At 30.6% G+C, this 26330-nt stretch overlaps 10 protein-coding genes across 10 annotated transcripts in view; 8 read left to right on the top strand and 2 right to left on the bottom strand.

Moving 5' to 3' along the window:
- BX663DRAFT_499629 (uncharacterized protein) overlaps positions 1 to 351 on the top strand; it is a 499-nt gene extending 148 nt beyond the window's left edge. The window contains exon 2 of the mRNA XM_051526209.1: positions 1 to 351. This exon is cut by the window's left edge and continues 13 nt beyond it. Coding sequence (XP_051385396.1) covers positions 89 to 250 — 162 coding nt within the window. The 5' untranslated portion in view covers positions 1 to 88 and the 3' untranslated portion in view covers positions 251 to 351.
- A 5488-nt stretch (positions 352 to 5839) lies between these two features.
- On the top strand, positions 5840 to 6362 carry BX663DRAFT_483931 (uncharacterized protein; the record flags this gene model as incomplete). The annotated part of the gene is made up of 4 exons (XM_051524525.1): positions 5840 to 5856; positions 5985 to 6121; positions 6157 to 6243; positions 6301 to 6362. 4 exons carry the CDS (start codon positions 5840 to 5842, stop codon positions 6360 to 6362), a joined length of 303 nt encoding a protein of 100 aa, XP_051385397.1.
- A 320-nt stretch (positions 6363 to 6682) lies between these two features.
- On the bottom strand, positions 6683 to 7666 carry BX663DRAFT_483932 (uncharacterized protein; the record flags this gene model as incomplete). The annotated part of the gene is made up of 2 exons (XM_051524526.1): positions 6683 to 6743; positions 6828 to 7666. The coding sequence occupies 2 exons, from the start codon at positions 7664 to 7666 to the stop codon at positions 6683 to 6685; spliced, it is 900 nt and encodes a 299-aa protein (XP_051385398.1).
- Positions 7667 to 10141: 2475 nt separating this feature from the next.
- BX663DRAFT_449513 (kinase-like domain-containing protein) lies at positions 10142 to 12063 on the top strand. The gene is made up of 2 exons (XM_051523729.1): positions 10142 to 10714; positions 10786 to 12063. Exons 1-2 carry the CDS (start codon positions 10213 to 10215, stop codon positions 11928 to 11930), a joined length of 1647 nt encoding a protein of 548 aa, XP_051385399.1. The 5' UTR covers positions 10142 to 10212; the 3' UTR covers positions 11931 to 12063.
- A 23-nt stretch (positions 12064 to 12086) lies between these two features.
- BX663DRAFT_499643 (Got1/Sft2-like family-domain-containing protein) lies at positions 12087 to 13469 on the bottom strand. The gene is made up of 6 exons (XM_051526210.1): positions 13169 to 13469; positions 13019 to 13072; positions 12902 to 12953; positions 12704 to 12846; positions 12564 to 12622; positions 12087 to 12502 (listed from the first exon to the last, which is right to left on the bottom strand). Exons 1-6 carry the CDS (start codon positions 13412 to 13414, stop codon positions 12409 to 12411), a joined length of 648 nt encoding a protein of 215 aa, XP_051385400.1. The 5' UTR covers positions 13415 to 13469; the 3' UTR covers positions 12087 to 12408.
- BX663DRAFT_499650 (uncharacterized protein) lies at positions 13379 to 15638 on the top strand. Its single transcript, XM_051526211.1, has 6 exons — positions 13379 to 13414; positions 13556 to 14276; positions 14334 to 14449; positions 14541 to 14886; positions 14948 to 15187; positions 15247 to 15638. Exons 2-6 carry the CDS (start codon positions 13624 to 13626, stop codon positions 15584 to 15586), a joined length of 1695 nt encoding a protein of 564 aa, XP_051385401.1. The 5' UTR covers positions 13379 to 13414; positions 13556 to 13623; the 3' UTR covers positions 15587 to 15638.
- Positions 15639 to 18240: 2602 nt separating this feature from the next.
- Positions 18241 to 19102, top strand: BX663DRAFT_499656 (uncharacterized protein). Its single transcript, XM_051526212.1, has one exon. The coding sequence runs from the start codon at positions 18717 to 18719 to the stop codon at positions 18915 to 18917; it is 201 nt and encodes a 66-aa protein (XP_051385402.1). The 5' UTR covers positions 18241 to 18716; the 3' UTR covers positions 18918 to 19102.
- BX663DRAFT_499658 (uncharacterized protein) lies at positions 19088 to 19877 on the top strand. The gene has a single exon (XM_051526213.1). The coding sequence runs from the start codon at positions 19178 to 19180 to the stop codon at positions 19808 to 19810; it is 633 nt and encodes a 210-aa protein (XP_051385403.1). The 5' UTR covers positions 19088 to 19177; the 3' UTR covers positions 19811 to 19877.
- A 92-nt stretch (positions 19878 to 19969) lies between these two features.
- On the top strand, positions 19970 to 22033 carry BX663DRAFT_499660 (cyclin-like protein). The gene is made up of 2 exons (XM_051526214.1): positions 19970 to 20547; positions 20617 to 22033. The coding sequence occupies exons 1-2, from the start codon at positions 20422 to 20424 to the stop codon at positions 21997 to 21999; spliced, it is 1509 nt and encodes a 502-aa protein (XP_051385404.1). The 5' UTR covers positions 19970 to 20421; the 3' UTR covers positions 22000 to 22033.
- Positions 22034 to 22494: 461 nt separating this feature from the next.
- On the top strand, positions 22495 to 24961 carry BX663DRAFT_467904 (T-complex protein 1 subunit beta). Its single transcript, XM_051524079.1, has 8 exons — positions 22495 to 22527; positions 22598 to 22663; positions 22761 to 22826; positions 22890 to 23391; positions 23466 to 23543; positions 23604 to 24453; positions 24517 to 24613; positions 24696 to 24961. Exons 1-7 carry the CDS (start codon positions 22525 to 22527, stop codon positions 24530 to 24532), a joined length of 1581 nt encoding a protein of 526 aa, XP_051385405.1. The 5' UTR covers positions 22495 to 22524; the 3' UTR covers positions 24533 to 24613; positions 24696 to 24961.
- Positions 24962 to 26330: the final 1369 nt, after the last annotated feature.

Genomic DNA, 26330 nt, shown 5'->3' on the forward strand with positions numbered 1-26330 from the left:
ATTATGTAAAATGTTTGAAATTGCACTTTAATACTTAATCGATCTACGTCCTCACTATAATTAAGCATCTTTACGTTTTTTGATAGCTATGTTACACATAGAAGCATTCCTTTACCTGTATCGTTATTATCAGCTACCAAACAAAGAAAAAAAAACATTCTTGAAGCTTATTCTTCTCCGATTTTTAGCCTGGATTTTTCACCTTCAAACCATGTCAAGAAACAATTTACATCAATACATTCTACACTGATGATTAGTAAGGTACAGATAAAGGCATTGTTGAACTTGAAATTTCCCGGACACTGATAGAGCCAATTCAATCTATTAACTAGAGGGAACAAAACAGACAATACGACTGGCTTATCATCTAAAAAAAAAAAAAAAAAAAAAAAAAAAAAAAAAAAAAAAAAAAAAAAAAGAGAGAGAGAGAGAGAGAGAGACATGTAACTTTATCTGTTCCAACGAACAATCAAAGTAATTTGGAATAACTTTCTTTGGCAGTATAATAGCATTTCAATTCGAGCTCATCATGTTCAAGGGATTCACAGTATAATAACGGAATACAAAGCCATTTCAGCATATAGAAAAGGTTTGGATACTTTATTTAGTAAACTTAATTGATTGGACGAACAAACAGATTATACTTTCTTAGCCCCAGTATAATTAACACCAATTATTCGCATTCTAATAGTGCTCAACTCAATGTATAATATTCTATAAAGAAAAACGATTAGTTTATTTTGTTTAATATGCGGATCGCTTCTTTAGGAGGACAAATACTGTTAATATTAATCAATATACCCAAGATTAATATGTCGTATTCTATTATTTATGCTCACAACTTTTCATCGCATGTCAGCACTTCTGATTCACTATCAGAACGAAAATTGATATTCATATTGATAATGGTAATCCTTTGATTTTACATATATTCGTTAAATATATCTATCACCGATAGCTGGTTCCATTTTTAAGTTATTCCGAGATTTATCTATACGAAGAATATTCAACCCTCTCTCCCTCTCCTCTCCTCCCCTCCTCCTTTTTATATTTTTGTTCTTACAAGTCATTGATACTCTATATCCATACTTAATAGCCTGCATTTTGGATTTCTTTTTTTTTTGTTTTATCAATATTCATAATGCTAATCCTTTGGATAAGCTCTAACACATTTTCTATCCAGTTATTTAAAACTTTTATTCGCCTAGGTTTATCCAAAATCCTTGTGTTTCAATTAATTTCATAATAGCAACTTGATCAAAGGAGAGAAAGAATTATACCGAAAAAAAAATGTCTTATTGGATTATTGGACTTCCTCTGATGACATTTTTACATAATATCATATTATGGCTAATATCTCTTCTTCTTCTACTACTATTACTATAGCTTCAGATACTTTTCCCAGATTTACATTTCTATTTTAGTTTTAATAATAGTCTCAAGAAATACACACATTTTGCCAAAATAATGTCACCAAAAAAAAAAGTATGTCACATATATGACCAAATGAGCACATAGCATTTTTTCATCTGCTGTATTGCCCTAGTCAGTTCTGATAGTATATAAGTATGAAAAACCCTCTTAAGAGACAAAAAGGAAAAGGATAAAAGTATATATGTAAAAGATAAGATAAATATAATAAGTTAAAGGAACGAAAAAAAAAAAAAGGATCTATTTTGAAAAGCAGCTCTGTTATATACATAAACTGTAAAATCATGATCGTTCATATTTAACACTAAGTTTTGGCCCATTACGGTTAAACCTATGAGGCCAATATCAGCATCGAAACGAAAAAAAAAGTAAAGCGTTTTGAGCTAGTTGTTCTATATAATCATAGTAGCTAAATTAACGTTGCTATCTTTTATTTAAAATATAAGAAAATATATCCATGAAGTATGATTATAATGAAAACAGCTTCTTTCCTTTTTTTTTTAAGGTAAGAAAGCAAAATATGCTTTATAATCATACCATTCTGTAAACTCATTAACCAAATAAAAGGGACAATAAATAAAGTACATAAACAGCTACAAAGCTCATTTTGACTCTTTTCTAAACATCATTAGATGACTCTTCTTCTACAAGTCGTTACTGATTAGATTCATTATTATACAAAAGTTTTAAAAATAGATATTTATTTATTGATAATATGTATTTTTTTTTTCATTTATAATTAATAATAATAATAAAAAAGGGGTAATGATCCAATTAGCCAGTAGCTTCATTATATAATAAAAAAGGCTACTGTTTCCAGAAGCAACCAATCGTGGAGGTTGATCATTATGTGCTTCCTTTCACAGTCTTATTTAACGAGAGACGCAAAAACTACAAATGAAACATACTCTCGATATTGGACAATAGAAATGACTATTATCCTCACAACAATATTAATGAATGTTTATTTAAAGTGACCATCATCATTAGAACTTCACTAAAGATTGTTTTTATTTAAAGTGACCTATGTCTTTAAGCTTCACTAAAGATTGTTGATTTAAAGTGACCAATATCCTCAAAACTTCACTTTAATAAAAAAGAAGAAGAAAAAACAAAAAACAAAAATGAGGGTGTGAAATAAAAATAGGGGAAGAAGAAAAAATTTTTTTTCACATAAACAAACGGTCTAATAGGTGCAATACTTTCCATGAAAGAGCATAATTAAACCTATTTATCTTTGTTACACTTCAGATAGATATTCCCTCTCTCACTCTCCTTTTTTTTATTATTATTATTTATTTATTTAAGCTGAGCTTTTCCCTTTCTTCTTCTGCTGCTGCTTATATAAATTCTGTTGATTTAATGACTTTATTATAATCGATTCAAGTTATTAGTTATCTGGTGTTGACTAGATAAAAGAACGTTTAGCAAATGATACTACAGTAATGATATTTGAGAATAGCATGTATATGTATGCATACTTTTTATTATTAGTTGCCTCCTATAGAATCATAAATAATTCGTACAACGCTTTAACTGCTAAATCTTGCTGCAAGATGTCAAATATCAAACTATCTTTTATCAGGAAGTAGTTTATTCAATGAATGAATAAAGGAAAAGAGAAAGATAGGATAAATACAAGTTATAAATATTATGAACTGACTTATAATGTCATGTTTCTTGATTAAACATGTAAATCATAAACTTATTCAAGGCACTCTATCTAGATTCTCTTGAAACTCTCTTGATCCACTTTATCAAATAATATTCAAACTTCTAACACTTCATTATCTATCTTTAACATATCTTATTTGGTCGTAACTAACACTTTTCTGGCTCATATCTTATCTCAGACTTCTTTAACAATTCTTATAAATACCCCATCAATTTAAATTCATTATTCATAAATAAAATCATTGACTTTAGAACTATTGTTCCGTCTCGTTAATGTTTTTTTGTCTTTTTATTATTTTTATTGGATATTTTACAAGTAGTATAACATGGCTCCAGTTCTTCATTATCCCAATCTTCAACAGCCATTCTACGTTGCTACTGACGCTGTTCTATATCAGATCATTGACTACCAAACAAGATATATTGATTTTATGGCTCGTTCACTTTCTGCTTCTGAAAGAAATTATTCAACTACCAAAAAGAGAATTACTTGGTATCATATTTGCTTTAAAGAAATTTCATCCATTCTTATGGGGGAATTCCTTTTATCTTATATACCCGACCATAAGGCTCTTACTTTCCTCCATACTCAACCCACTGCCAATTCTATGATGATCAATTGGCTTGATACCATCTTGGATTATGACTTTAAAATTATTCACAGATCTGGTATTCACAATATACTTCCAGATTCTTTATCGCGTCTTTTCGGACCTGAAAAAAAAAATGCTAGTGGAGGATAAAACTCCTAAAACCATTATTACTTTACAAATTGTCAACGACGATGGATCTATTCTTACATCTCGTGTGATGATGCGCTACTGATTTAATAACACCAGCACTAGAAGAAAGACTAAATCTACTTATGAAAACTCATTTAGAAGGACATCGTAATGCTCAAGCTATGGTAACAGCCTTACATAGTGAATAAATTCATTGAACAAAGCTTAAAGAAGATACTTTTAACACAGTAAAAAACTGTCCCGATTGTCAAAACATGAATATCATTCATTAAAATCAATTTATGCTAATGCTCCATAGGATCACATTTGTATTGACGCCGCTGGACCCTAAAACAATATCTTTACAAGGAAATAACTATATCCTTCTAGTTGTTGGTGTATTTACTAGATTTTGTGTACTTGGAGCAATCCCTGATAAATTATCCTTAACAATAACACTTACGATAAGAAATATACTATCTATCTCTAATGGGAAGATCTAAAATTATCCAAAGCAATAATGGTACAGAATACGTAAATGAAATAGTACGACTTTATATTGAACACTCTGGTATCGACCATCGGCTTGTAACAAGCTATCATCCTCATGCAAATAGTATAGTTGAACGCTGGGTGTTTAAAAACAAAGTCCATCATCTATAAACGTTTACACTGTAAAAAGAAAAACTCAAGATGGAAGCTATGTATTGGTTGATGGTACAGGTCCACTCTTACCAAGAGACGTACCTCCTTCCCATATTAAAGTGATATCGCGTGAAGTTAAATCGGTCAATACTGAAACTGATACTTATGAAGTTGAGGTAGTAATCAACCATAAGAATTACTCCTGGTAATTACTTATACTAAGTCAGATGGAAAAGGTTATGGCGAAAGCGATGATTACTTGCGAGCCTGCTAGTAATTTCCATGACTACTCTCTTCTATTAGAAAATATTGGGCACGTCGTAATGAACAAGCGTCTTCAAATGAAGCTAGCCTTGTATCTACTAATGACAGACCTAATAATAATGATAATAATAAACAAAAGCGTCGTCGTAACAAGGCTAGTTACAATTCTAAAAGAATCAAATAAAGTATATATGTATATACTACTCTATCCTACCCAAGTATAATATTATTGTAGCCATCAACAAGTTAAATGTTATTTAGAAACTGGACAAGAGTATTTATCATGAAAATATACAAATAAACAATTTTATGCATATTAAAAAAAAATATAAATGAATATCTTTCCTCAATTTTCCCAAATAACTTGATAACTTCATTTTTTAGTGAGCGCAGTCACGTTCTTATTATCAATAAACATTCTATGAGCCTGTGTTACCTTCCATCAGCCATGGGAGGCACTATACAGACGGGACGATTTTCAGTGCTATTCATAGCCCGGCATAAAACAGGCTCCCTACATTTCTGAAAAAAAAAGGGAAAAAAAAAAGAAAAAAAAGAAGGAAATTAAACATTCGTGCCTTTTATATCGTTTTATAATGAAATGTTACACGAGTGACTACTATTTGCATCTTTAATATTATAAATGAATAAAAAAAAATGAATATTATAACCATTTGTACATATAATATGTGTACATATTAATATACGTGTTAAACTTATATAACTAACTTTTGTAAATAGTTTTGCTGGACTTGGCTCATTACGTACCCTCCCCAATGATCCCTCCTCAGTTCAAAGAGTTTGCTGGACAGATAGTCCATACAGCCTCATGGGATCCATCTATAGATCCTACAAATAAGAGAGTAGCTGTTGTTGATAGTGGGGCAAGATAATATAATAAATGATTAAATACAGACATTTTAATCGTATATCTTTTATAGTGCTGTTAAAGCGATCCCTGGACTAAGAACAGTGACTAAACACTTGATTAGTTATCAAAGAACTCCAGCATGGATTGTTCCAAGAGATCATTTTAAATATCCTCATTTTGTAAAGTATCTTTTAAAATATTTACCCTTTTTTTTTATGAGATTTTTTTCATAATGCAATTTTTATTCAGGTACATAGATATATTCCTTAACTAAGCTAATATATCATTGTTGTTGTTGTTTTTTTTTATCGTCTTACATAAGCACGAACTTTATTATATTTATTTAAAAAAATAAATAAATAAACAACTGCATATAGATTAAACAGAGCCCATCGCCCTGGTTTAATTCCTACTGTCACTCCCGATTACCCTCCCGGATGTAAATGCATTGCCAAGTCAGAAAATTATTTAGAGGCTTTAGCAAAGCCTAATGTTACGGTAGTACCTAGAGCTGGTAAAGAAGTGAAGTAAAAGGAAATATGATCATAGATACTGAAGGAAATGAACAACAAGAAGTTGATATACTTGTATTAGCCACAGGGTTTGACGTTGATGGGTTTCTTGGAAACCTTTCTAGTAAGCATATATATATTATATAGTCAAGTAAAATATGCTATTAAATGCATAAAATAGGCTCTGAAAAAAAATACTTTATTCACTATGGAACCAACACTAGAAGCACAAACCGCTTATAGTGCAAATATGAAATGACAATGCAATGGAGCTGTCTGGAAAAGTGGCTGTAAATCCTGGTACCTTAATAAATATAAAGATGTAAGCTGAACAAATATAATTACACGTTATCTTATAGATTATTCTTATAAGTTTATGGATTATAGCCTGGTACACTAATAGGTTTCTTGGTAGGAATACTGTTTTTTTCCCCAGAATTTGATAATTTTATTCAATACAAAAATTAGATCCATATTCTTATACATTATAATATATTCATGATAAACAGAATATGTATATTCACTATATACATTATTTGGATATCTGTTAATCTGTTTTATAACTATTCTTTCTTTGGCTCGAGTAATTTTTTATCGTGTAAATCCATAGCCCACATTGCAGCCCTTTTATATTATATATAAATAGATAAAGAAGGGGAAATATGATGATTAAATATATAAACTCATTACATGAATATCATGACTTACCCGATTTGATTTGTGTACATGAACACATATCCAGCAATGGGGATCATTTCCATAACTGTTGCTACAAGTCCAAATCGTTGATATTGCCAGAAATAAGTTTCAATTCGATGTTGACGTTGTTCAGGAGTCCAGTTATATAATTGAAAATAACGTCGATGAGCCATACCACCACGGAACAAGGCTTGGATTGAGATAAAGGATAAAGGGCCCAAGATAGGTACAACATTTAAGGGTAGAGTCAAAACAAATAACGCAGATCTTAAAAAGAATATAGACCATGAATCATCTTGTTGAGCACTCATAATCATAATATTATAAGGAGAAAGAAAATGTCGATAAGGATGTTGTTGTAAATTACGCTGATGAGAGCTGCTACTGCTGTTGATACCACTTACTTTTTCTGAAATAACAGCTACGTCATCACCTTTAGACTTTGTTGTTGTTGGTAAACCATTTCTTTCTTTCAAAACAGAGTCAAATAATCTAGCTCGAATATCTCCAACAAAATGACTACTTATTTGTAGGGTGATAGCAGATGTTTCAATAAAACAAAGGAGCAGACTTGTAATATTGATTAGGATATTTGATTTTATTGAAGATGAAAACCCATTAGATAAGAAGAGACTATTATAGATTTTGACTAATAACGAATTCTGAAATCTATAGCCATATTTGTAAAGTGGGATTACAAATAATGAGCTTGTAGCAATGACTTTAATAATGGAGATGAAGATGGGGCCTGCATGACGACGAGGATGACGAAGAAAGTGAATGAAACCTCGAATAGGGTAAGCTGCAGTAGGTAAAGAAGAATGCTCCTGTACAAAGTCTTTCAACATGATGATAAATTTTGCTGCAACAAGTTTATACTATTAAAAATGAAATAAAATAAAAATCATAATGATGCATAAATGCTGATATAATGAAGAAAGTGTCTGCTGAATTTAAAAAAAAAAGGAAAAAGAAAAGTGAGAGCAACAGCTTTGCCATAGTAACTATTGTATTATGTCGACAAACTGTAACTTTATGAATATATACTAGTTTTATTTTATTTATTTATTTTTTCCTTTTTGTAAGACGATTCACTTTGTTCACATTCAAATAGCAGCCTTTATTAAATCAAAGAATATATCTTTTAGTGAAAGATTTATTTATTTTTCAACTATTCCCTATACTCAAAGTTGCTACAAATATTACTGAACTGTAAAGCCCTTATATTTCTAACTTTATTAGAGCTTACACACATAATACATTTATCTCTTCTTTGGCTTGAATACACTGTTATTTTTTAATATCATGATTTTCTTATTTTTATTTTTAATCTGCAGTCACTGTATTTTGCGAATCAGACTTCCCGTATAAATATGTATATTTTTTTTCTTTTGAACAAGCAAGCCTTAAATAAATAGCTGTAATACTTGATATATATATATATATACTTCAAATAGATATATATACCTTTACTTCTCTTCATTTATTATTATTATTCTTTTAAAAAAAGGTGTGCTTTCTTTTATTAAAATATACTGAGACATTCCACTTAAAGAAATGGCAGATTTACAACAACAACAACAACAACAGCAGCAACCTCAAGATTTAGTCAGCGATATCCTTCACGTTCAGGGAGTTACGATGGCACCAAAAAGTTTTCGACAGTGTGTCTTCATTATAGATGAATTAGTGTCATGCTATGATTGTTTTCATTTTCTAATACCCGTCCCTCTTACAGCCGTCATTTATCATAAGGAGATTAAACACCCTATGGATTTCAGAACCTTGGAGCAGAATCTGTTTAATAATAAATATGCAACCTATGAAGACTTTGTAGCAGATCTCTCACTGATCTGGAATAACGCAAAACTTTTTCATCGTTCTTTTGATACAATTTATCAACAAGCAGAAAATTTATATAAGCGATATGAAAGTTTGGTTGCATTTCTGAACGGTGGTGAACAGTAGGTTATATATTTCCATGTTACATTATTAACATATAAATAACCTGTTTATATTTATATATATACATATATATTTATATGCATATCTAATAGACCATTCTATCTTTCAACACCAATTACTGATAAGGATGTACTGGTAAATACTATTCTTCCTGAGGAAAAAGTACATATTACTATGCCTCCTTTTCCAATGTATAAAGAGATTCAACCAAAGAAAAAAAGGTAATATATTTAATGTTCACATTTTTTTTTAAAAAAAAAAAGGAAAGGAACTTATATTTATATGTATACATTTATTGCCAAAAAAAAAAAAAAAAAAAAAAAAAAAAAAAAAAAGCAATCTGTATTTTGTTCAAGCATTTAATGAGGAGGATTGGAGAACAAAAAAATTAAGAGGATTTAATAATGTTCGTCTTTTATTTGAATGTTTGAACGCATCATTTTTTCGTTATATAGAGACAAATTGCGCCGAAAGATATATGTTACCTTTACCGCGTTTTTATATTGCCAAAAATAGAACTTTACTCAACCAAGCCAGAACAGATCCTGATGGTGTTTTGGCCATCTTATATAACGTTCAGATCAAACCTATGGAAAATCAAACAAAGAATGACCTCCTTCGCCTCAGGGCAACAGTAGTCCTATGTGAACCCATGGGCGAAACTCACAATTTTGATGAATCGACAATGGATAAAAGTCATAAATATGAATTCTGTCCTAAAGCGTGGTTAAAGCTTCAAGTTTTAAAAATTGTGAATCATGTGGAAACGGTTATTAATACGGATATTGATCGAAGTTATTTTAAAAAGGCTTATAATACCTTTCGTTTATCTACAAAGACCCCTGCTGACCCCAAAAAAATACGTAATCAAGAAATTGCTAAACATTTTGTAAGATCTATTTTGGAGCCTGTATCATCCTCATCAAGAGATTCAATAAAAGCAACAGTAGTAGCCTCTAACGATAATACTACAGTAGCACCTCCGTCTATTGATGGCTCCTTATCTAAGCGACGAGCTACATCATTAGATATTAAGAAAGAAGAATTCTCAACATCACTCTTACCTCAAAAGCAACAAAAGAGTACTACAAGTAAAAGTAATGTAGAGCGACCTATTATCAAGATTGCTACAACGCCACCTTTAATAGAAAATAAATGTGGCAATAAATCAGTATCTCCAGTAGCATCCTCTCCATCTAGTTCTGTCTCTCAGAGTAATAATAGTAAAGATTCTGGTGAAAAGAAACGAAGACGCAAGTCTCCAACTGAATCAACAATGGAATCTAAAAATATCATCAGAATTTCCTCCACTTTTGATGATGATAATGGTAATGGTAATGGTAATGATAACGGTAATGATAACGGTAATGATAACGGTAATGGTAATGATAATGGTAATGATAATGATAATGATAATGGGACTTCCCCTATGAATAACTCACAACAAGCAACAACTATTCGACTCGTTTTGAATAAATGCAATAGTTCAGATATAATTTCTTATGAACATGAACAGAAGAACACGACTCACCAGACAGAAAATATGCAAATGGATGCTAATACTAAAAATAAAGATTCTGATCATGGCTATGAAAGTAGTGAAACAGCGTCATATGAATATAGTGAAGAAGAGGAAGAGGAAGAGAAAGAGAAAGAGAAAGAGAAAGAGGAAGGAAAACAAACAAATATGAACAGTACTGGTTGTTCAAAATCTATAAGTGTGGCCTCACTTCTTAATGACAAAAATCCGTTTATACCAGATGAAGAAAATAAGATGACAAACAGCAATCCTAGTGAATCTTTTGAAAGATATCTTCAGCAAGATGATAATAATTTATCTCAAGCAATCAGGAACAATGAAGTGACTCAAAGTTTTGATAAAGAATATTATATAAATGCTTCTAAAGGGTTATGGGAAAAAGTAGTGCAATGTAAGTAAAAGGAGTTAAATTGTGTAACAAACATGATTAGAATAAATAAATATACTAACTTTATTAAAAAGATTCTACTGAAAAAAATGTTCCCATTGTTGATATTAACAAATATAATGTTAGTACCTCTTCGCTTCCAAATGCTGAAGGATTCTTCAAACATGTTTTTTTCCTTTCACATGATAAACAAAAAGTAGTTCAAACATTTAGACATATGACTATCTCACAACGAACAACAGAAATAGTAGGTTTATTATGTTTGAAAGGGCTACGACATATGGGACAGATTACGGAAGTACTTCAAGAGAGTCATGGTGAGATCATTGGTCTGTGTATGGAGCGTTATGAAAAGACATTAAAGCAATATACACATGCACATTCTCATCATCGTCTTACTGCTCATCAAAAAATGGATTTAATTATTCAAATGCTTCAGTGTCTTGAAACAATTCATAGTATTGGTTTAGCACACAGAGATCTTTCGGAAGTCAACTTTATGGTAAATGAGACAAATGAAAAGTTACGTGATGGAAGTTCAAAAGCAGAGCTTTTCTTGATAGATTTTGGTAAATCTATCTTTACGGATGCTAAGAGTTATCGTCACTGGTGGGTAGAACAACCTCCTGCCGGCGTGAGTGGTCATGATTATGATGGTGAGATTGTTCCAAAGACTCGAGCAGAGCTTGATCAATGGTGTTGTCGATTACCATGGATAAGATCAAAACCAGATCATGGTTATAAACTCTATCGTTCAATCCAGACATTACCCAAGAGTCGAATTGATACAGAAGATTTACCTTGGTTAGTAAACCCAATTGCTGAGGACCTGTATTCAATTGGAACGATCATTTGGAAGACCTTTGCCGAAACTGAGCCATGGTATGGTATATTAGATACCGATTTAAAAGCTCTTCGTGAAACAGTGGGGCAAGATTATCATATTGAAAGGGCACTTGAGCGAGAGGTAGCAGGTGAATTAAGCAGACAATTATTATTGAAGTTCCTAAAGGTCTCACCTGATCAACGCCAGTCAGCAACAGAGGTGCTTGCTTGGCTTCAAGATATAGAAATTCAAGATGGTTTAATACATGAATGGGAACAGCATGCACCAGTTGGTAGACAAAAGCGACATGCTAAAGCATTATTTAGGTTTGATGAAGAGCAAGCTGCAGAGAATGAACGTAAAAAGCAAAGGACATCCACTTTTATGAAATAATTGTCTTGTATAGTTAATTTTGTGAATATATACATACAAATATGTATATATCTATATATATTCATAAAGATAGATGCATTTGTAAATATACAAATATACCTTTTGTAGTGTTATAAATAAATAAAATTCAAGTATATAATAGTATACGTAAATAAGGGGTAGGATGGTGTATTTTTATTTATTTATTTTAAACATGATGACAGCTGTAGACATACATGCTTACCAAATATATCATTAAAAAACAAAAAAGAAATTACAATATTGTATATACAATAAATATGCGTACATGTTATAATATATGTGTATAATATGAACAGATATAATTATATTATTATTAGATATAATAAAATAGTATGCATAATCTGGTAAAGGGTGTGTATAAAACATATTTAGTATGATAAAGAGAATGATATATACGTATACATATATATCACTTTCTTACTTTCTGCTTCTTTTATATATATATATATAACATCTTTTAAAGTGGTAAAATGGAAGCTGCTCTTCTTCCAATAAAAGATGTACCATATCTTAATGTTGAAACACCTCCAGGGATGTAAGATCCAACATACCTAATAATTGAATAAATTAATCTTTTGTTGTTTTATCCGTATTTAACATGTAATACTCTACCAAACTAATGCAATAATTTGTATGATAGCAAAAATAACTGTTAGGATCATAGCACGAATCTATGAAAAATATGTGTATATGCATAAATAAATTTGTGTATTTATATGAGATAGATATTATAATAGTTATGTGTAACTTACGCCTATGGCAGCATATAATGTTAAAACCATTGAACCCACATAAGATAATGTAAATGGTAATCTTTCTTTCGAAAACATGTGTTTAATATGTGACCAAGGCCCACGTAATAATGCTACGCTAACTAGGACTAAAAGACTACCCACTAAATAAAAGGTTAGAAGATGGATAATCAGATTCATTTATATAAATAGACATACATGTAAATGTGGCAGCAAATTTTCCAGGGAATAAAGGTAAAAAGAAAAATGACTAAAAATTATATTAATAACTTTTATGACTCCATTATAAAATTCGAAAAAAAAAGTCCAAATTACCAAAGTAAAGCAGCCAACGCCTAATGCAAGACATAAAGCAAAAGCAATCACTCTCTAAATAAAAAAATAAAAATAAAAATAGGCCAATGTCTATTAGAATAATAAATTGTTTATTGTAATTTATGATTTAGTTTTTTTTTTCTTTTTTACCTCTACACGGGAAAGTTGATACCAAGGATCTTCTTCTTCTACATCTGAATTACGAAGAGGATTATAACCTTGAATTGTGTTTGATACATTTGAGAAAGTATTTGATGCTGAATCACGAATTGATTGAAAAAACGAGCCAGAATTCGATGAGCTTGAGTTTAAAGGTAAAGATATAGGTGAATTTGTTGATCGTGATAGTTTAAAGTTGCGAAGTGAATTTTTAAATGCATTTTCTGTTTGTGACATCTTGAATAACAGAAGAAAAATTACATGAAATGCAGAAGAAGAAGAAAAAAAAAAAGAAAAAAAAAAAGAAAAAAAAAGAATTATTGAACATACGTCAATTTGATTGGATAATGTTTTTTTTTAAAAAAAAAAAATATATACCATTGTGTAAAAGAAGTGTTAGTGTCTATTGCTCTTTCATATAATTGTTGTTTAAGTTATAAAAAAAAATGCAGCCGAATATAAATAATATTCAGTACCATCAGCAGATGCAGTTATTACAACAGCAACGTTTAGCAAGGATGATGCAACAAAATCAACCGAATTATCAACAATGGGATAATGGCGTAAATTTTAACAGACAATACTTAATGAATAACCAACAGAAGGACATCATGAGGCCACAAGTTATGTCTCAACAGCCTGTCACATTACCGCAAAGATTACCATTTCAACAACCACCTCAAATACCATTATCGCAGCAGCAATTGAAACCACAGCCTCAACTACAAACGCAACCCATTATACCTCCTGTCGTTCCAATAGATAATAATCGACGACCACCACTTACAGAAGCAAAGTCGATAATTGCAAAAACAATTGTTCAAAAAAAAAATTTAGAACAATATATACATAGAGATGAAATGTATCAAAATGCATTAAATGTACAACACAAACGTCATGTTGAAACTGCTCAATCAAAGAAACAACTTATTGAATCAGCTAGTTTAGAAAGAAAGGCACGTATGCAACAAGGACCTACTGTAATTTTTGGTCCAGGTTATAGAGGTTGTGGTAATGAAGAAACTGGCACAATTACTAAATTACGTTTTCCTGGAGACAGAAGAAAATATCGCGTCGGAAAAAGAGAACCTTTTAGATTGTGAGTTATATGCTTCAGTGTAAATGCAGTCATATATATAACTTGATTCTATTATAGCTCTCATAATGACATTTATGAACAAGCATCTAAAGAGGAAGTTTTAGTTCCAATTCGAATTGAATTAGAACATGAAGGATACAAATTAAGAGATACATTTACTTGGAATCTTAACGGTATTTACTACTTGTACACATATATACATGTATGTTTATATGCATATAATACATATTAATCTATTCTTTATATAAATATACCTTTATGAAGAATCACTGATTACACCAGAACAATTTGCTGAGATAATGTGTGAGGATTTAAGGCTTCCAGTCAATATTTTTAGTGAACAGATTGCAAAAGTCATTAAAGAACAAATTGAAGATTATAATTTAAACGCTTCAAATATATTAAAAGACGAGTTTGAAGAAGCCATGGAAAATAAAATAAACAATGATGATAAGCAGATCGAATTACGAACAGTGATTAAATTAGATATTACAGTGGGCAACTGGCAATTAATAGATCAATTCGAATGGGACATCAGCTATCCTCGTAATTCACCAGAAGAATTTGCGGAAAAATTGGTAATAGATCTTGGTTTAGGCAGTGAATTTAAGTAAGTAGTTAGTTAAAGTGAGTAAAATAGATTTGTAGTTTTAAAAAGGAAAGGGAAATAGGACTGCTATAGCCCATTCGATTAGAGAACAAATTCATGTTTATATCAAGTCATTATTACTTGTTGGTTATAAATTCAATAAGTCGTCTGTTATTGACGATGAACTTAAACATAGCTTTTTACCTCAACTCAAATCTATTTATCGTGATTATTCGTCAATTGAAAAGTTTACCCCTTCTATGATTGAATTATCAGATGCAGTTATTGATAAGATGGATAAAGATCTTATGAGAGAATCAAGGTATAAAAGAGTAAGATTTTTGATAGAAAAAAGTTTATACTAATGATCTTATAAAATAGACGTAAACGAAGAGGCACAAGAGCTCGAAGAGGGATTGTTTTACCAGATAGGGAGCCACAAAAGACTCATCGAACAGGTTTTGCTATTCCACCTGACCATCAACTAACAGATGAACAGTTTATAATGAATTCAACAGGAGAAAATATACAATTACATTCAAGTAAAAGAAGTGCAGCATTGAAAGCACGTATGAACATAGCAGCTGAAGCGGCACATATCGAAGATGACTTTGAAGAAAAACCAAAGCATAATATACCACAGACAATGTTGTTTAATTTTAATCCACCCTCTTCTTCTATGAATGCTTATATTTCTTCAGCATCAATGCTTAGAAAATAAACTTGACTATTGAGGCTTTCATGATACGTCCATTTTTTTTTTTTTTTTTTTTGTTCGTGTAGGTTTAAATGTTATATAGCGATATCGATATGTGTAGTATTACGTAAAGTATGCATATTATAGTTTATTGTAAAATACAAATATACTATGTAAGTATATTACTACTAAGCTTGTTTTATAAGTTATATATGCTACATATAATTTTATACTATGATAGTGTAAATATAATTAATTTTTAAGTGAATCATTAGCATAAATAAAAACATATCCTTTCTTGACTGTTGAAATTGTTAATCTTTTAACAAAGTAAAGGAATAGGATTTAATGATCTGCAAAGGTTATTTTTTATAAATCTGCTTTCAATACGAACAAATATGATATTACAAGCATAAAATACATTACGTTGAATGAAAACAAATGAAGGGATTATTTAAATAAAAGCTTGATCTTTAGCAGATGAGAATAAAACAATTCCAACTAAATAAATCACATCCAGATACTTCAGTCATAAAAGGATAAGTATCACAAAAGAGTAATCTTTCATAAATCATTGGTTAAACAATTCCAAAAAAAAATACATATTCATTCTGGATACAGCCAGTACGATGGATATTGTCGCGACAATTATTTCTCAACTGCCGACACATATTTGTTAATTGGCGTCAATATCTATCGTACTGGCCATATCTTTATTTGTCTTGCTAATATGTAATAAAGTAAATTGTGCCATGGTGTCTATACGTTTATAGTTTCTTAGAATATTCAAGATATTGAAATTGTCGTTATTTGTAAACTTATCTTTGCACTTGTTAATTAAATAACCGATTTTTTACATTGAATGACCCTGTGTGGGAAGAAGCTTGTCCTTTTTCTTCAAAAAAAAATGAATTAAAAAACTGCTGATATTTATCATTGTCAGCTGAATTGTTGTATCTAATGTCTAGAAGCACACACAAAGTGAATATTGTTACTGGTTGCTTTAACTTGATCAAGATATACAATATGTAGAAGGATGATGGAACACAAGCATTCACTGTCGATAGTTATTAATGATATTCATATTGTCTGTAAAATTTCCAGTTTTTAACTGTTGAAAACATCGAAGTTGCGTCTAGACTGTCTTGCAATAAAGCCTCCCAGCACTTGGGGCCAATGTTTATATTGCTTTCATCGAGAGGAAAAGCAGTAAAGTACTAGTAATAAACATGTTGATGTCTTTGACTCCAATATTTAACTTATTTAATGACAATTCATCTTTGGACTCTTCCAATATACAAATTCTTAAACCATTATACCTTCTCATGGTTTTGTCAATTTCTTCTGGAAGAGTCACCACTTTTTTTGATCTGTATATCTATCCTTTGGGCAACCCCTGCTGATGGGTCTAACAACGAAAAGTCGTTTGAACCGGTAAATAATTCAATAATTTTGCCGTACTCTAAAGTATCTTTGATTTGTTCATCCAAGTTCGTGATGAAAACAGGAAATAGCCCTAAAGCTGAAATTAAGTTTGGATATTTGCTTTTCTGGAAACGGTTGTACCACTTTGGATCTGGGAATTTAGTCTAGTTAATGCTAAAAATTCATATTTTTTATTTTTTTTTAGTTCATAATACGTTGGCTTACGATTTAATTATAGTAGCCGAATATTTACAGAAGATCATTCAAAAAGATCTCTGATTTTGAGCTCTTATAAAAATTCTTTTTTTAAGTCTACTCTTGTATACTTGACCAGAATTATTCAATTGAAGAAAAATGCAGCCATAACTACATTCTCCGGATATCAAACTAAGTCTAAAATATTCAATTACAAACATCATATTCTCTAATCTAAATTTGGTTGATCTGGTAACATGCACAAAAAAAAGGTTTTAAGTTTTAGAAGCATTAATTAAGCACCCTTCAAAAGGAATTTATATTAAAGCAAGACGTTGTTTTCAAACGTGAAGTGACATTCTGTTAAAGTCTCGAATGGTCGTCCTTCATCCTCTGTCCTTTTCATTCAATAGATTCCATTCTACTCACTGTCTAAATATGCATCGCAGAATGAAAATGCCTCATACAAATGATGATACTCTTCCCTTTTCCACTTAATATATTTCCCCTACAAACTCTTCCAAATCCTTTAATTTAGTCTCTCCTTTTGGTTTACCCGTAGGCTATCTGTATATTCTATCTTGCATGAAATTGACTATCTGGCTCATTCCTCTATTCCTCCCTCTCTCCAATGTTGGTTCCCTCTTGATCAAATAGCCATCTCATCCTACTTCTCCTTGGAACCTTTTCTTCTTTTTTACAAAGTTTTTTTTTCTTCTAGATATACGTATACAAATATTTATACTCCCTCTACCTTCACCTTTTACTTTCTTTTTTTTTTTACCTTCGTCTTAAGAGGACTTTAATCTATATTAACTTCCTTGGACCGACTATAACAAATCAGCTTTTATAGCTGTATACTTAATGGTCGCAAAAATAGAATAAAAAATAACTTTAATCATAAAAGAGTATCTTTATAAATAAAATAAAATAAAATAAAATAAATTCGGTTATTCCATAAATAGGTAGAATGTACAAGGAAAAAAAAACATATTGTCTAAATAAAGGATGTCCTATTTTTTTTACTCTTTCTTTTTTTTAAAACTTTTTTTTTCTCTTTTTTTTTTTTCGTTTATAGTTTGCTAATTGCAGCTCAATTAGTCAAAGTGAATTCACCAAATTTAACCAATATTGATTCTTCAACTTATTGTGGACCAAATGATCCTGGTTTACTTTATATACATTGCTCATCAGCTAATCCAAGTCCATCTGTTAGAATTAGAAGGCCAACAACCCCAAGTGGCATTCCTCCTGTCATTGTTGGTAAACATTATATACTTTGATAAAAGAATGTAATCATATATGATAACTTATATTTTCCCCCTTACAGTGACGGGAGTTAAAAAAGAAGGACAATTGCCAAAAATAAGTGATGAAAGGCCCGATCAGTCAGTGAAAATAATTGTTTTAGATCTTCGATTAAATAATAACAGTCCTAATAATAATAATAATAATAATAATAATAATAATCAACAGTTGAATCAAAATATACCAGCTTCTAAATTCAAGAGAATGCCAAAAGAGATTTGGGACAATGTATTTCAGATACGCAGAGTATTTAAACCAAATCAACGTACTGAATGCCCTATACAACCAATACCTAGTTCAACTATTGATATCTATACAAATATCTTACCTCAGCAGCTGCAGCAAAACAATCCTTACCAGAATGTATTTCACCATCCCGGATTTATGTATCCTCACTATCCTACCACCGTTGCTACTAATGGAATAATAGGGCCCCCTTCACCTCTGATGTTTGGTCATCCAAACTATATGAATGTACTTGCTGCAACTCAATCTATTGTAAATGCTGCTGCTGCTGCTTATAATAATATGGCTCAACAACAAAGGATATTATCCCCACAGCCAACGCTTATGACTCCTCAATTCTCTTCTCCTCCTCCCCCTCCTCCTCCTCCTTCTCAGCAACAAATTAAACGAAAACCTGTTCAATTACAGTCACCAACAACGAATGTCTTTCTTAGTTCACAAATGAAACAAAGAAAGGAAACAACATTACCCGAACAGAAACAACAATGGCAGCCACAAAGGCACCTTCCTCCTTCTCAATATCAATCTAGACCAAAAAAGAAAGTGACATTTGTAGATACTCCAGAGGTTTATATATATGAGCCCTTAGAGAGTGAAGAAGAACTACTGTTAGAAGAGGATGATGAGAACGAAGAATTACTAGGAACAATAGTAGACAATGAAGAGGAAGAGGACTATAATAATAAAAATACTTTATCCCAGTCACAACAGCAACAACCATCAATATATTATCGTCCAACCTTAATAGAGGATAATGAAATAGAGGAAAATTATTATAATGATAATGAGTATTATACCCATCAAGAGCTTCATGATCATTATCAGCGTAACAATCATTTATACTCTACATCTCCTAATTTAAATAGCAGAAGAAGGAATATAGTGACTATGGCTTATCCCAATAATGGTCATCATTACTCTCAGTATGTTAATGACCACCTTCTTTATGCTAATTCTTCACCTTTTTATTATGATAATGGAGAGTTAGAAGAAGAAGAAGAAAATTATGGTGATTTATGGAAAAGACGTGATTTAATACGAAGACGGCATTCAAAATATAGATCCAGAGCATAATATACACATATAATAAAACTTCTTAATTTAAGTATAATACCATTTATTAAAAAAAAAAAAAAAAACGTGTTTGAAACGCGATTTTCCTACTTGAACAATATGAAAACTTATTTAAGCAGTCACTAATAAAGCGTCACTAATCAAAGAAAAATAATAAAAAAAAAGGGTTTCTGTAACTAAGTAACTTCATTATATCTCTTTCATTCTTTCTTCTTCTTCTTCTTCTCCTCTCTTTTGTATTAACCGAAAGATCCTAATCTGGTTAACATATTTTATTCATTTAATTGATAAGAAGAAGTTCACCTAATTAACGCATTAGAAATAAAATACCTTTCATTTTAAAAACGACCATTACCTTTTTTTTTTCTTTTTTTTTTCTTAAAGAGAGAGAGAAAAAAAAATTATTATTATTCTTATAATTGGCATTATTATCATTACTCTATTATTATTATTACTATTATTTAATCAATAGTTAAGATGAGTCAGTACTTTCAACAGGTAAAGAGAATTTTGCTCATAATAATAGTAACGTGTATTTTGTTGACATATCAAATCAGGAAAATAACAAAAGAATAAATGAGAATGTTGATTCGAACAATTCTTCTTCTGCGATGAATATAAAATTAACCAACATAGGATCTTTGAAGGCTAATTCGAATTCGTTCACTAATTCAAAGCTTACTTATGATCGCTCTATCTTGTCTACAAAAAGTATTAACGCAAATCCTTTTTCAAAGGTAAATAGATAATAATAATAATTATACGTATTATAAAACGTTATCATGCTTATTTTGAACAAAAAAAAGAAAAACGAGGAAATGAAGATGAAAGAATTTAGAGAAAAATTTTCATTCAATCCTAATCGACTCAAAGAAAAAGAAGATGATACCCGTAACCAATCTAAAGAGGAAGAAGTTAAAACTAAAGAAGTAGCCAGTATTATAAACAATTTTTTTGAAGACAATAAAACACGCTATGCAAGAAATGAAGATGAAGATGAAGATGATCCAATGATCATTGTCCCAGTTTTACCCATCACAGTCCCAAGATCAATGAGACACATGTTTTTAAATGAAAATAATAACAACACTAGTTTTGCCTCTAATACCAATACCAATAAGGTCGATACCACTGCTGACTCTAGTACAACTTTTTCTTATAAGCATAATTTAGGACCGCTTTCTAACGAGAAACGGAAGGAGATGTTGAATTCATCATTTTCTCATTTTAGAAACCGAGATTCCTTTTCAAATAGTTCTATTTTTGCCCCTAATGCTCCTCCTTTGGCCTATACTGTAAATGAGGAAACGATTCGATATGAAGCAGATGAAGAAGATCGTGCTAAATTAGCCATGCTTCAAACTACACAAATTTGGAGTAGAACAAATTGGAATGATCCTATGCTTGTAGTTGAGTATGCTAGCGATATATATGGTTATTTTTATGATACCGAAATATCTAAGGATATCGATCCTAATTATGCTGATGAACAACAAACCGAAGTCACATGGAAGATGCGTGGTGTATTAATTGATTGGGTTATTGAGATTCATTACCTTTTTGGTTTGCTTCCAGAGACCCTTTACTTGGCTGTTAATATCATTGATCGATTTCTTTCACAACGCACTGTTGCTCTCGGAAAGCTTCAATTAGTTGGAGTTACATCACTTTATATTGCTGCTAAATTCGAGGAAACATTTTGTCCTTCGTTGCAAGATTTCTTATTTATAACGGATTTTGCAGTTTCAAAAGAAAATGTACTCAAGGCTGAGCGCTATATATTAGAGGTATTAGGCTATCAGCTGTGTTTTCCAAATCCTATGAATTTCTTACGACGTCTTTATACGGAGGATGAACATTGCGATGTTAATACAAGAACTTTGGCTAAATATTTCTTAGAAGTCGGCTGTGTAAATCATACTTTGCTTAGTATACGACCCTCTAAATTAGCAGCAGCATCCTTATGGCTAGCTAAAAAAATGCTTTCAAAGGGTAAATGGACATCAAATCTTACTAAAATATCTGGTTATTCCCCTGAAGAAACACGGCCTGTTGTGGAAAACCTTTTACATTATCTATCACAGCCTGTAATGCATGATGCATTCTTCAGGAAATGGTCAGCCAAAAGATATTCTAAGGCAAGCATTTTTGTACGTGATTGGGTCAATAGATATTATGTTATTCAATAGTTTGTTCGCACTGAGATAGATGTTTTGTTTTACGTATATTTTGTATAATAATAATAATAATAAAGTTAAATAATTGTAAAGCTTATATTTTTTATTATTATTATCATTACTGCTTATAATTGACTGATCAATTAAGTGTTGTACCATTTTCTATACGTGTATGTCTTTTTACTAAGCTGGATATAATGGTAATACTTACTTTACACCTCTATTTATATATATATATATGTGTGTGTAAAGAATAATATATACATTTTTTTTTTATATGTGTATATATTTATATTTACAACAACAATAGCCTACTTAGTTAAAAAAAAAAAGAACTCATAGAGTTCAATAGCCTTTGGTAAAGTTGCCCCTTAAAATTTATCTAGAGTGAACCACGTCACAGCTATTGTGTATGTATGGAGTAAAAAGCGCGTTATTAAGGGAAAAATAAAATAAAATTAATTTTGACAGCGCTGCTGTAAATTTTTTTTTTTTTTTTTTTCTCTTCTCTTAATTCTATCATCATCTTCACATAAAATGGTAAAATTAATTGAACTGCAAGAAAAAAAAAAGATAGGCGAACATCAATGTACTAACTTATTCTTAATAGTCTTTAGCTCCTGTTAACATTTTTCAAGATCAGGCAACTGAAGAAAGGGCTGAGAATGCTCGTTTGGTAAATTAAATTATTATTTTTTTTCGTAACTAATGGAAACATCGAGAAATATTTGCGTTATATTAATTCAAACGTTTTTTTTTTTATAATAATGTAGTCATCTTTCATTGGTGCCATTGCTGTAGGTGATCTTGTTAAAAGTACTCTTGGTCCCAAGGGCATGGTAAATTTTAAAATAATTTAGATCACGTAAAAAAAAAACTTTTTATTGACTTGATTAATCCAGGACAAAATTCTTCAATCAGCCTCAAATGGTGAGATTTTGGTTACTAATGATGGTGCAACTATTTTAAAATCAATTGCATTGGATAATGCAGCTGCAAAAGTGCTTGTAAATATATCTAAAGTGCAAGATGATGAAGTAGGTGATGGTACAACATCTGTTTGTGTCCTAGCTGCTGAGCTTTTAAGAGAAGCAGAACATTTAGTCAATCAGCATATTCATCCTCAAACAATTATTGAAGGTTATCGTCTTGCTTCTGCTGCTGCATATAAGACTTTGGAAGCAAGTGCTGTTGATCATAGCAAAGATAAAGAACTTTTCCGTCAAGATTTGATTAATATTGCAAAGACAACACTTAGTTCAAAAGTATTGTCTCAAGATAAAGAATATTTCTCTAAATTAGCTGTCGATGCTGTCCTCCGTCTTAAGGGTTCTACTAATCTTGAAAATATCCAAATCATTAAAAAGCCCGGAGGAAAATTGACTGATTCATATTTAGATGAAGGTAAAAAGAAAAGGAAAATAGGCATTGCCTTTTTTATAAACACTATTGTTGATCTAATATTATATTTATTTAAGGCTTTATTTTGGATAAAAAGTTTGGTGTTAATTGTCCTAAACGTATTGAAAATGCAAAGATTTTGGTTGCTAATACATGTAAGATGATTTTTTTTTTTAAGAATTATATGTAAAATTTGATACTGATGATAATAATAGCTATGGACACTGACAAAATTAAGATCTTTGGTGCACGTGTACGTGTTGATGCTACAGGTAAACTTGCCGAACTCGAACGTGCAGAACGTAACAAGATGAAAGAAAAAGTTGAAAAAATTAAGGCACACGGTATCAACTGTTTCGTTAATCGTCAATTGATCTATAACTGGCCTGAACAATTATTAGCTGATGCAGGTATTGCTACTATTGAGCATGCTGATTTTGAAGGAGTTGAACGTTTAGCATTGGTGACAGGAGGTGAAATTACTTCTACTTTTGATCATCCAGAACTTGTCAAGTTAGGACATTGTGATTTGATTGAGGAAGTAATTATTGGCGAAGATAAATTGATTAAATTCTCTGGAGTTGCAGCTGGTGAAGCCTGTACTATCGTTCTTCGTGGTGCCACTCAACAATTATTAGATGAAGCAGAAAGATCACTTCATGACGCACTCTCCGTTCTCTCACAAACAGTTTGTGAACCTCGTACTGTCTTGGGTGGTGGATGTTCTGAAATGTTAATGTCTAAGGCTGTTGATGAGGTAGCAGCAAAGACAGCTGGTAAGAAAGCTATTGCTGCTGAATCTTTCTCAAAAGCACTTCGTCAAATGCCTACTATATTGGCTGATAATGCAGGTTTTGATTCTTCAGAACTAGTCTCTCAATTAAGAGCCGCCCATTATGAAGGTAAAAAAACAGCTGGTTTAGACATGGTCAATGGAACAGTGTCTGATGTTAGAGAATTGGGTATTACTGAGTCATTTAAACTTAAGAAACAAGTACTTTTATCTGCTTCAGAAGCTGCTGAAATGATTTTAAGAGTTGATAATATTATTAGATGTGCTCCTCGGTAAGTTTTTTTTATTAGTATTGATTTAAAAATAATATACTTAGTAGATTTCTATATATTTAGCCAAAGACAAGGATAAATAAATAATATGAATAAATAAATAAAATGTTAATTATATCAAGCTCATGTATAATATAATGCTTATTCAAGAATGTACTTTGTATGTGTGTGTGTGTCTTGACTATGTTTTTCTTATTTAATATTTGTCTAAATAATATTTTTTATTTATTTATTTATAATAGAAGTAAAGATTACTGCGAAAAGAAACACACACGCACAATTCTCACTAATCCATGTGCCAATCTATGCATAACTAATAAAGCCATTTATTAGAATTTTTTTTTAGGCTTATTGACTGACTAATAATAGAATCAGCTGCTCTTGCATTATAATAAACCTAACGAAACTGAGTATTGAAAAATCTATTCTGCAATTAGTAATAGCTAAACAACTTGTTCTATATCACCCAGTCATGTTAATTATACTACTATTATTGAAGCAATCATAATACGATGTGTTTATATTGTATATTTAGATAGAAGAGCGTAAATAAATCAAATTGCTGCTTTATATTCTGAATATTATAGATAAACTTCCATCTTAATTCCAATATTAAGTTTCTTTATTTTCAAAGCATCAGACATATAACCTTTCTGAATATTATAAAATACTATGATATTTTTTTTTTTTTTTAGCTTGAAATAAGGTGTAGAATATTACGTCTGGTTAAATTATTCATCCTGTATTTGTCCGTGATTATTTGCCTTCAGATAGGAACCTTTCGTATCATATTAGCAAACTGAAAAAAAGGGACTATTATTACAGACAAACAAACAAACTGCTAACAATGGATAGTAATGATTGTAACAAGTCATAACATTAGGATAAGAATATACTCTTTCCAAATAAATACCAAAAGTTATGAATGATATACATATATATTATATTATATTATATTATAATCCATAGACAGTGATATATATATATGTGTATATATAAAAGAAAAAAAAAGAAAACTGTAAAAGAGACTTTATGATATTTTTTAATGATAACATAGTAGAAATTGCATATACGTATGTACCCTACCATCATTTAAACATTAATAATTTCTAGACTTAATTTAGACATAACTATGCTCGTCAAAATGACTAGACAAGAAAAAGGAGGAAGAAGAAGAAGAAGAAGAAGAAGAAGAAGAAGAAAAAAAAAAAAAAAAAAAAAAAAAAAAAAAAAAAAAAAAGTTAAATCGACAATAAGCAAAAGTTGATTAGAGAAAGTAATTTAAGCTAAGATAGACTCCTACTAAAAAGTTAAAAAGTTGAATACAAATGATGTTTGCATTAGATCGTTCGGATATTCGTTTTCATGCGTAAATACGCATGTAGTAAAACCTATCTTCTTACAGCCATTGCTCTAAATAGCCTTCTCTGGCTATTATTATGTCAAAGGCATTTGCCTAAAGTATAAATACAGATATACCCTTCTGTCATAGGGTAGATAAACTCAAAAGTTGATATTAATATTTCTATACATGATGTATTTCTATAGATTTAGATATTCTAACAAAGGAAAAAAGAAGGCTTGAATCATTGTCTAACATTTTTTTCAAAGGAATTCGTACTGAGAAGAATGATTGAAAAGCCTATTATAACTAATTACTATGTAAAATTCATACCAAACTTCTGTCACAAATCTACTTGATGAGAGAAGATTTATTATTGAATTACGAATACTGTAAATAAACACAGATAGATGGTATAAATTAGAGTTGTTTATTTATCATATCTAATTCTACCACCAACTGATAATCAATATTCGTTCTCCTCCTCTTCTTTTTTTTCCGTCCTGATAAAAATTATTATTAGATAAGAGTTGAT

This window comes from Cokeromyces recurvatus (assembly GCF_025118155.1).
Source record: "Cokeromyces recurvatus strain NRRL 2243 chromosome Unknown BX663scaffold_5, whole genome shotgun sequence".
NCBI lineage: Eukaryota > Fungi > Mucoromycota > Mucoromycetes > Mucorales > Mucoraceae > Cokeromyces > Cokeromyces recurvatus.

Bases quoted from the DNA above. Each gene is read 5' to 3' on its own strand.
- BX663DRAFT_449513 (XM_051523729.1), top strand. From the start codon at position 10,213: ATGAATAACTCACAACAAGCAACAACTATTCGACTCGTTTTGAATAAA. The intron at 10,715-10,785 runs GTAAGTAAAAGG...TTTATTAAAAAG, and splicing joins ATGGGAAAAAGTAGTGCAAT to ATTCTACTGAAAAAAATGTT.
- BX663DRAFT_499643 (XM_051526210.1), bottom strand. From the start codon at position 13,414: ATGTCACAAACAGAAAATGCATTTAAAAATTCACTTCGCAACTTTAAA. The intron at 13,073-13,168 runs GTAAAAAAGAAA...TTTTTTATTTAG, and splicing joins ATCAACTTTCCCGTGTAGAG to AGAGTGATTGCTTTTGCTTT. The intron at 12,623-12,703 runs GTAAGTTACACA...TATTTTTCATAG, and splicing joins CATTATATGCTGCCATAGGC to ATTCGTGCTATGATCCTAAC.
- BX663DRAFT_499650 (XM_051526211.1), top strand. From the start codon at position 13,624: ATGCAGCCGAATATAAATAATATTCAGTACCATCAGCAGATGCAGTTA. The intron at 14,450-14,540 runs GTATTTACTACT...ACCTTTATGAAG, and splicing joins ATTTACTTGGAATCTTAACG to AATCACTGATTACACCAGAA. The intron at 14,887-14,947 runs GTAAGTAGTTAG...AAAGGGAAATAG, and splicing joins GGTTTAGGCAGTGAATTTAA to GACTGCTATAGCCCATTCGA.
- BX663DRAFT_499656 (XM_051526212.1), top strand. From the start codon at position 18,717: ATGTATTTCAGATACGCAGAGTATTTAAACCAAATCAACGTACTGAAT.
- BX663DRAFT_499658 (XM_051526213.1), top strand. From the start codon at position 19,178: ATGAAACAAAGAAAGGAAACAACATTACCCGAACAGAAACAACAATGG.
- BX663DRAFT_499660 (XM_051526214.1), top strand. From the start codon at position 20,422: ATGAATATAAAATTAACCAACATAGGATCTTTGAAGGCTAATTCGAAT. The intron at 20,548-20,616 runs GTAAATAGATAA...AACAAAAAAAAG, and splicing joins ACGCAAATCCTTTTTCAAAG to AAAAACGAGGAAATGAAGAT.
- BX663DRAFT_467904 (XM_051524079.1), top strand. The intron at 22,664-22,760 runs GTAAATTAAATT...ATAATAATGTAG, and splicing joins GGGCTGAGAATGCTCGTTTG to TCATCTTTCATTGGTGCCAT. The intron at 23,392-23,465 runs GTAAAAAGAAAA...TATTTATTTAAG, and splicing joins TGATTCATATTTAGATGAAG to GCTTTATTTTGGATAAAAAG.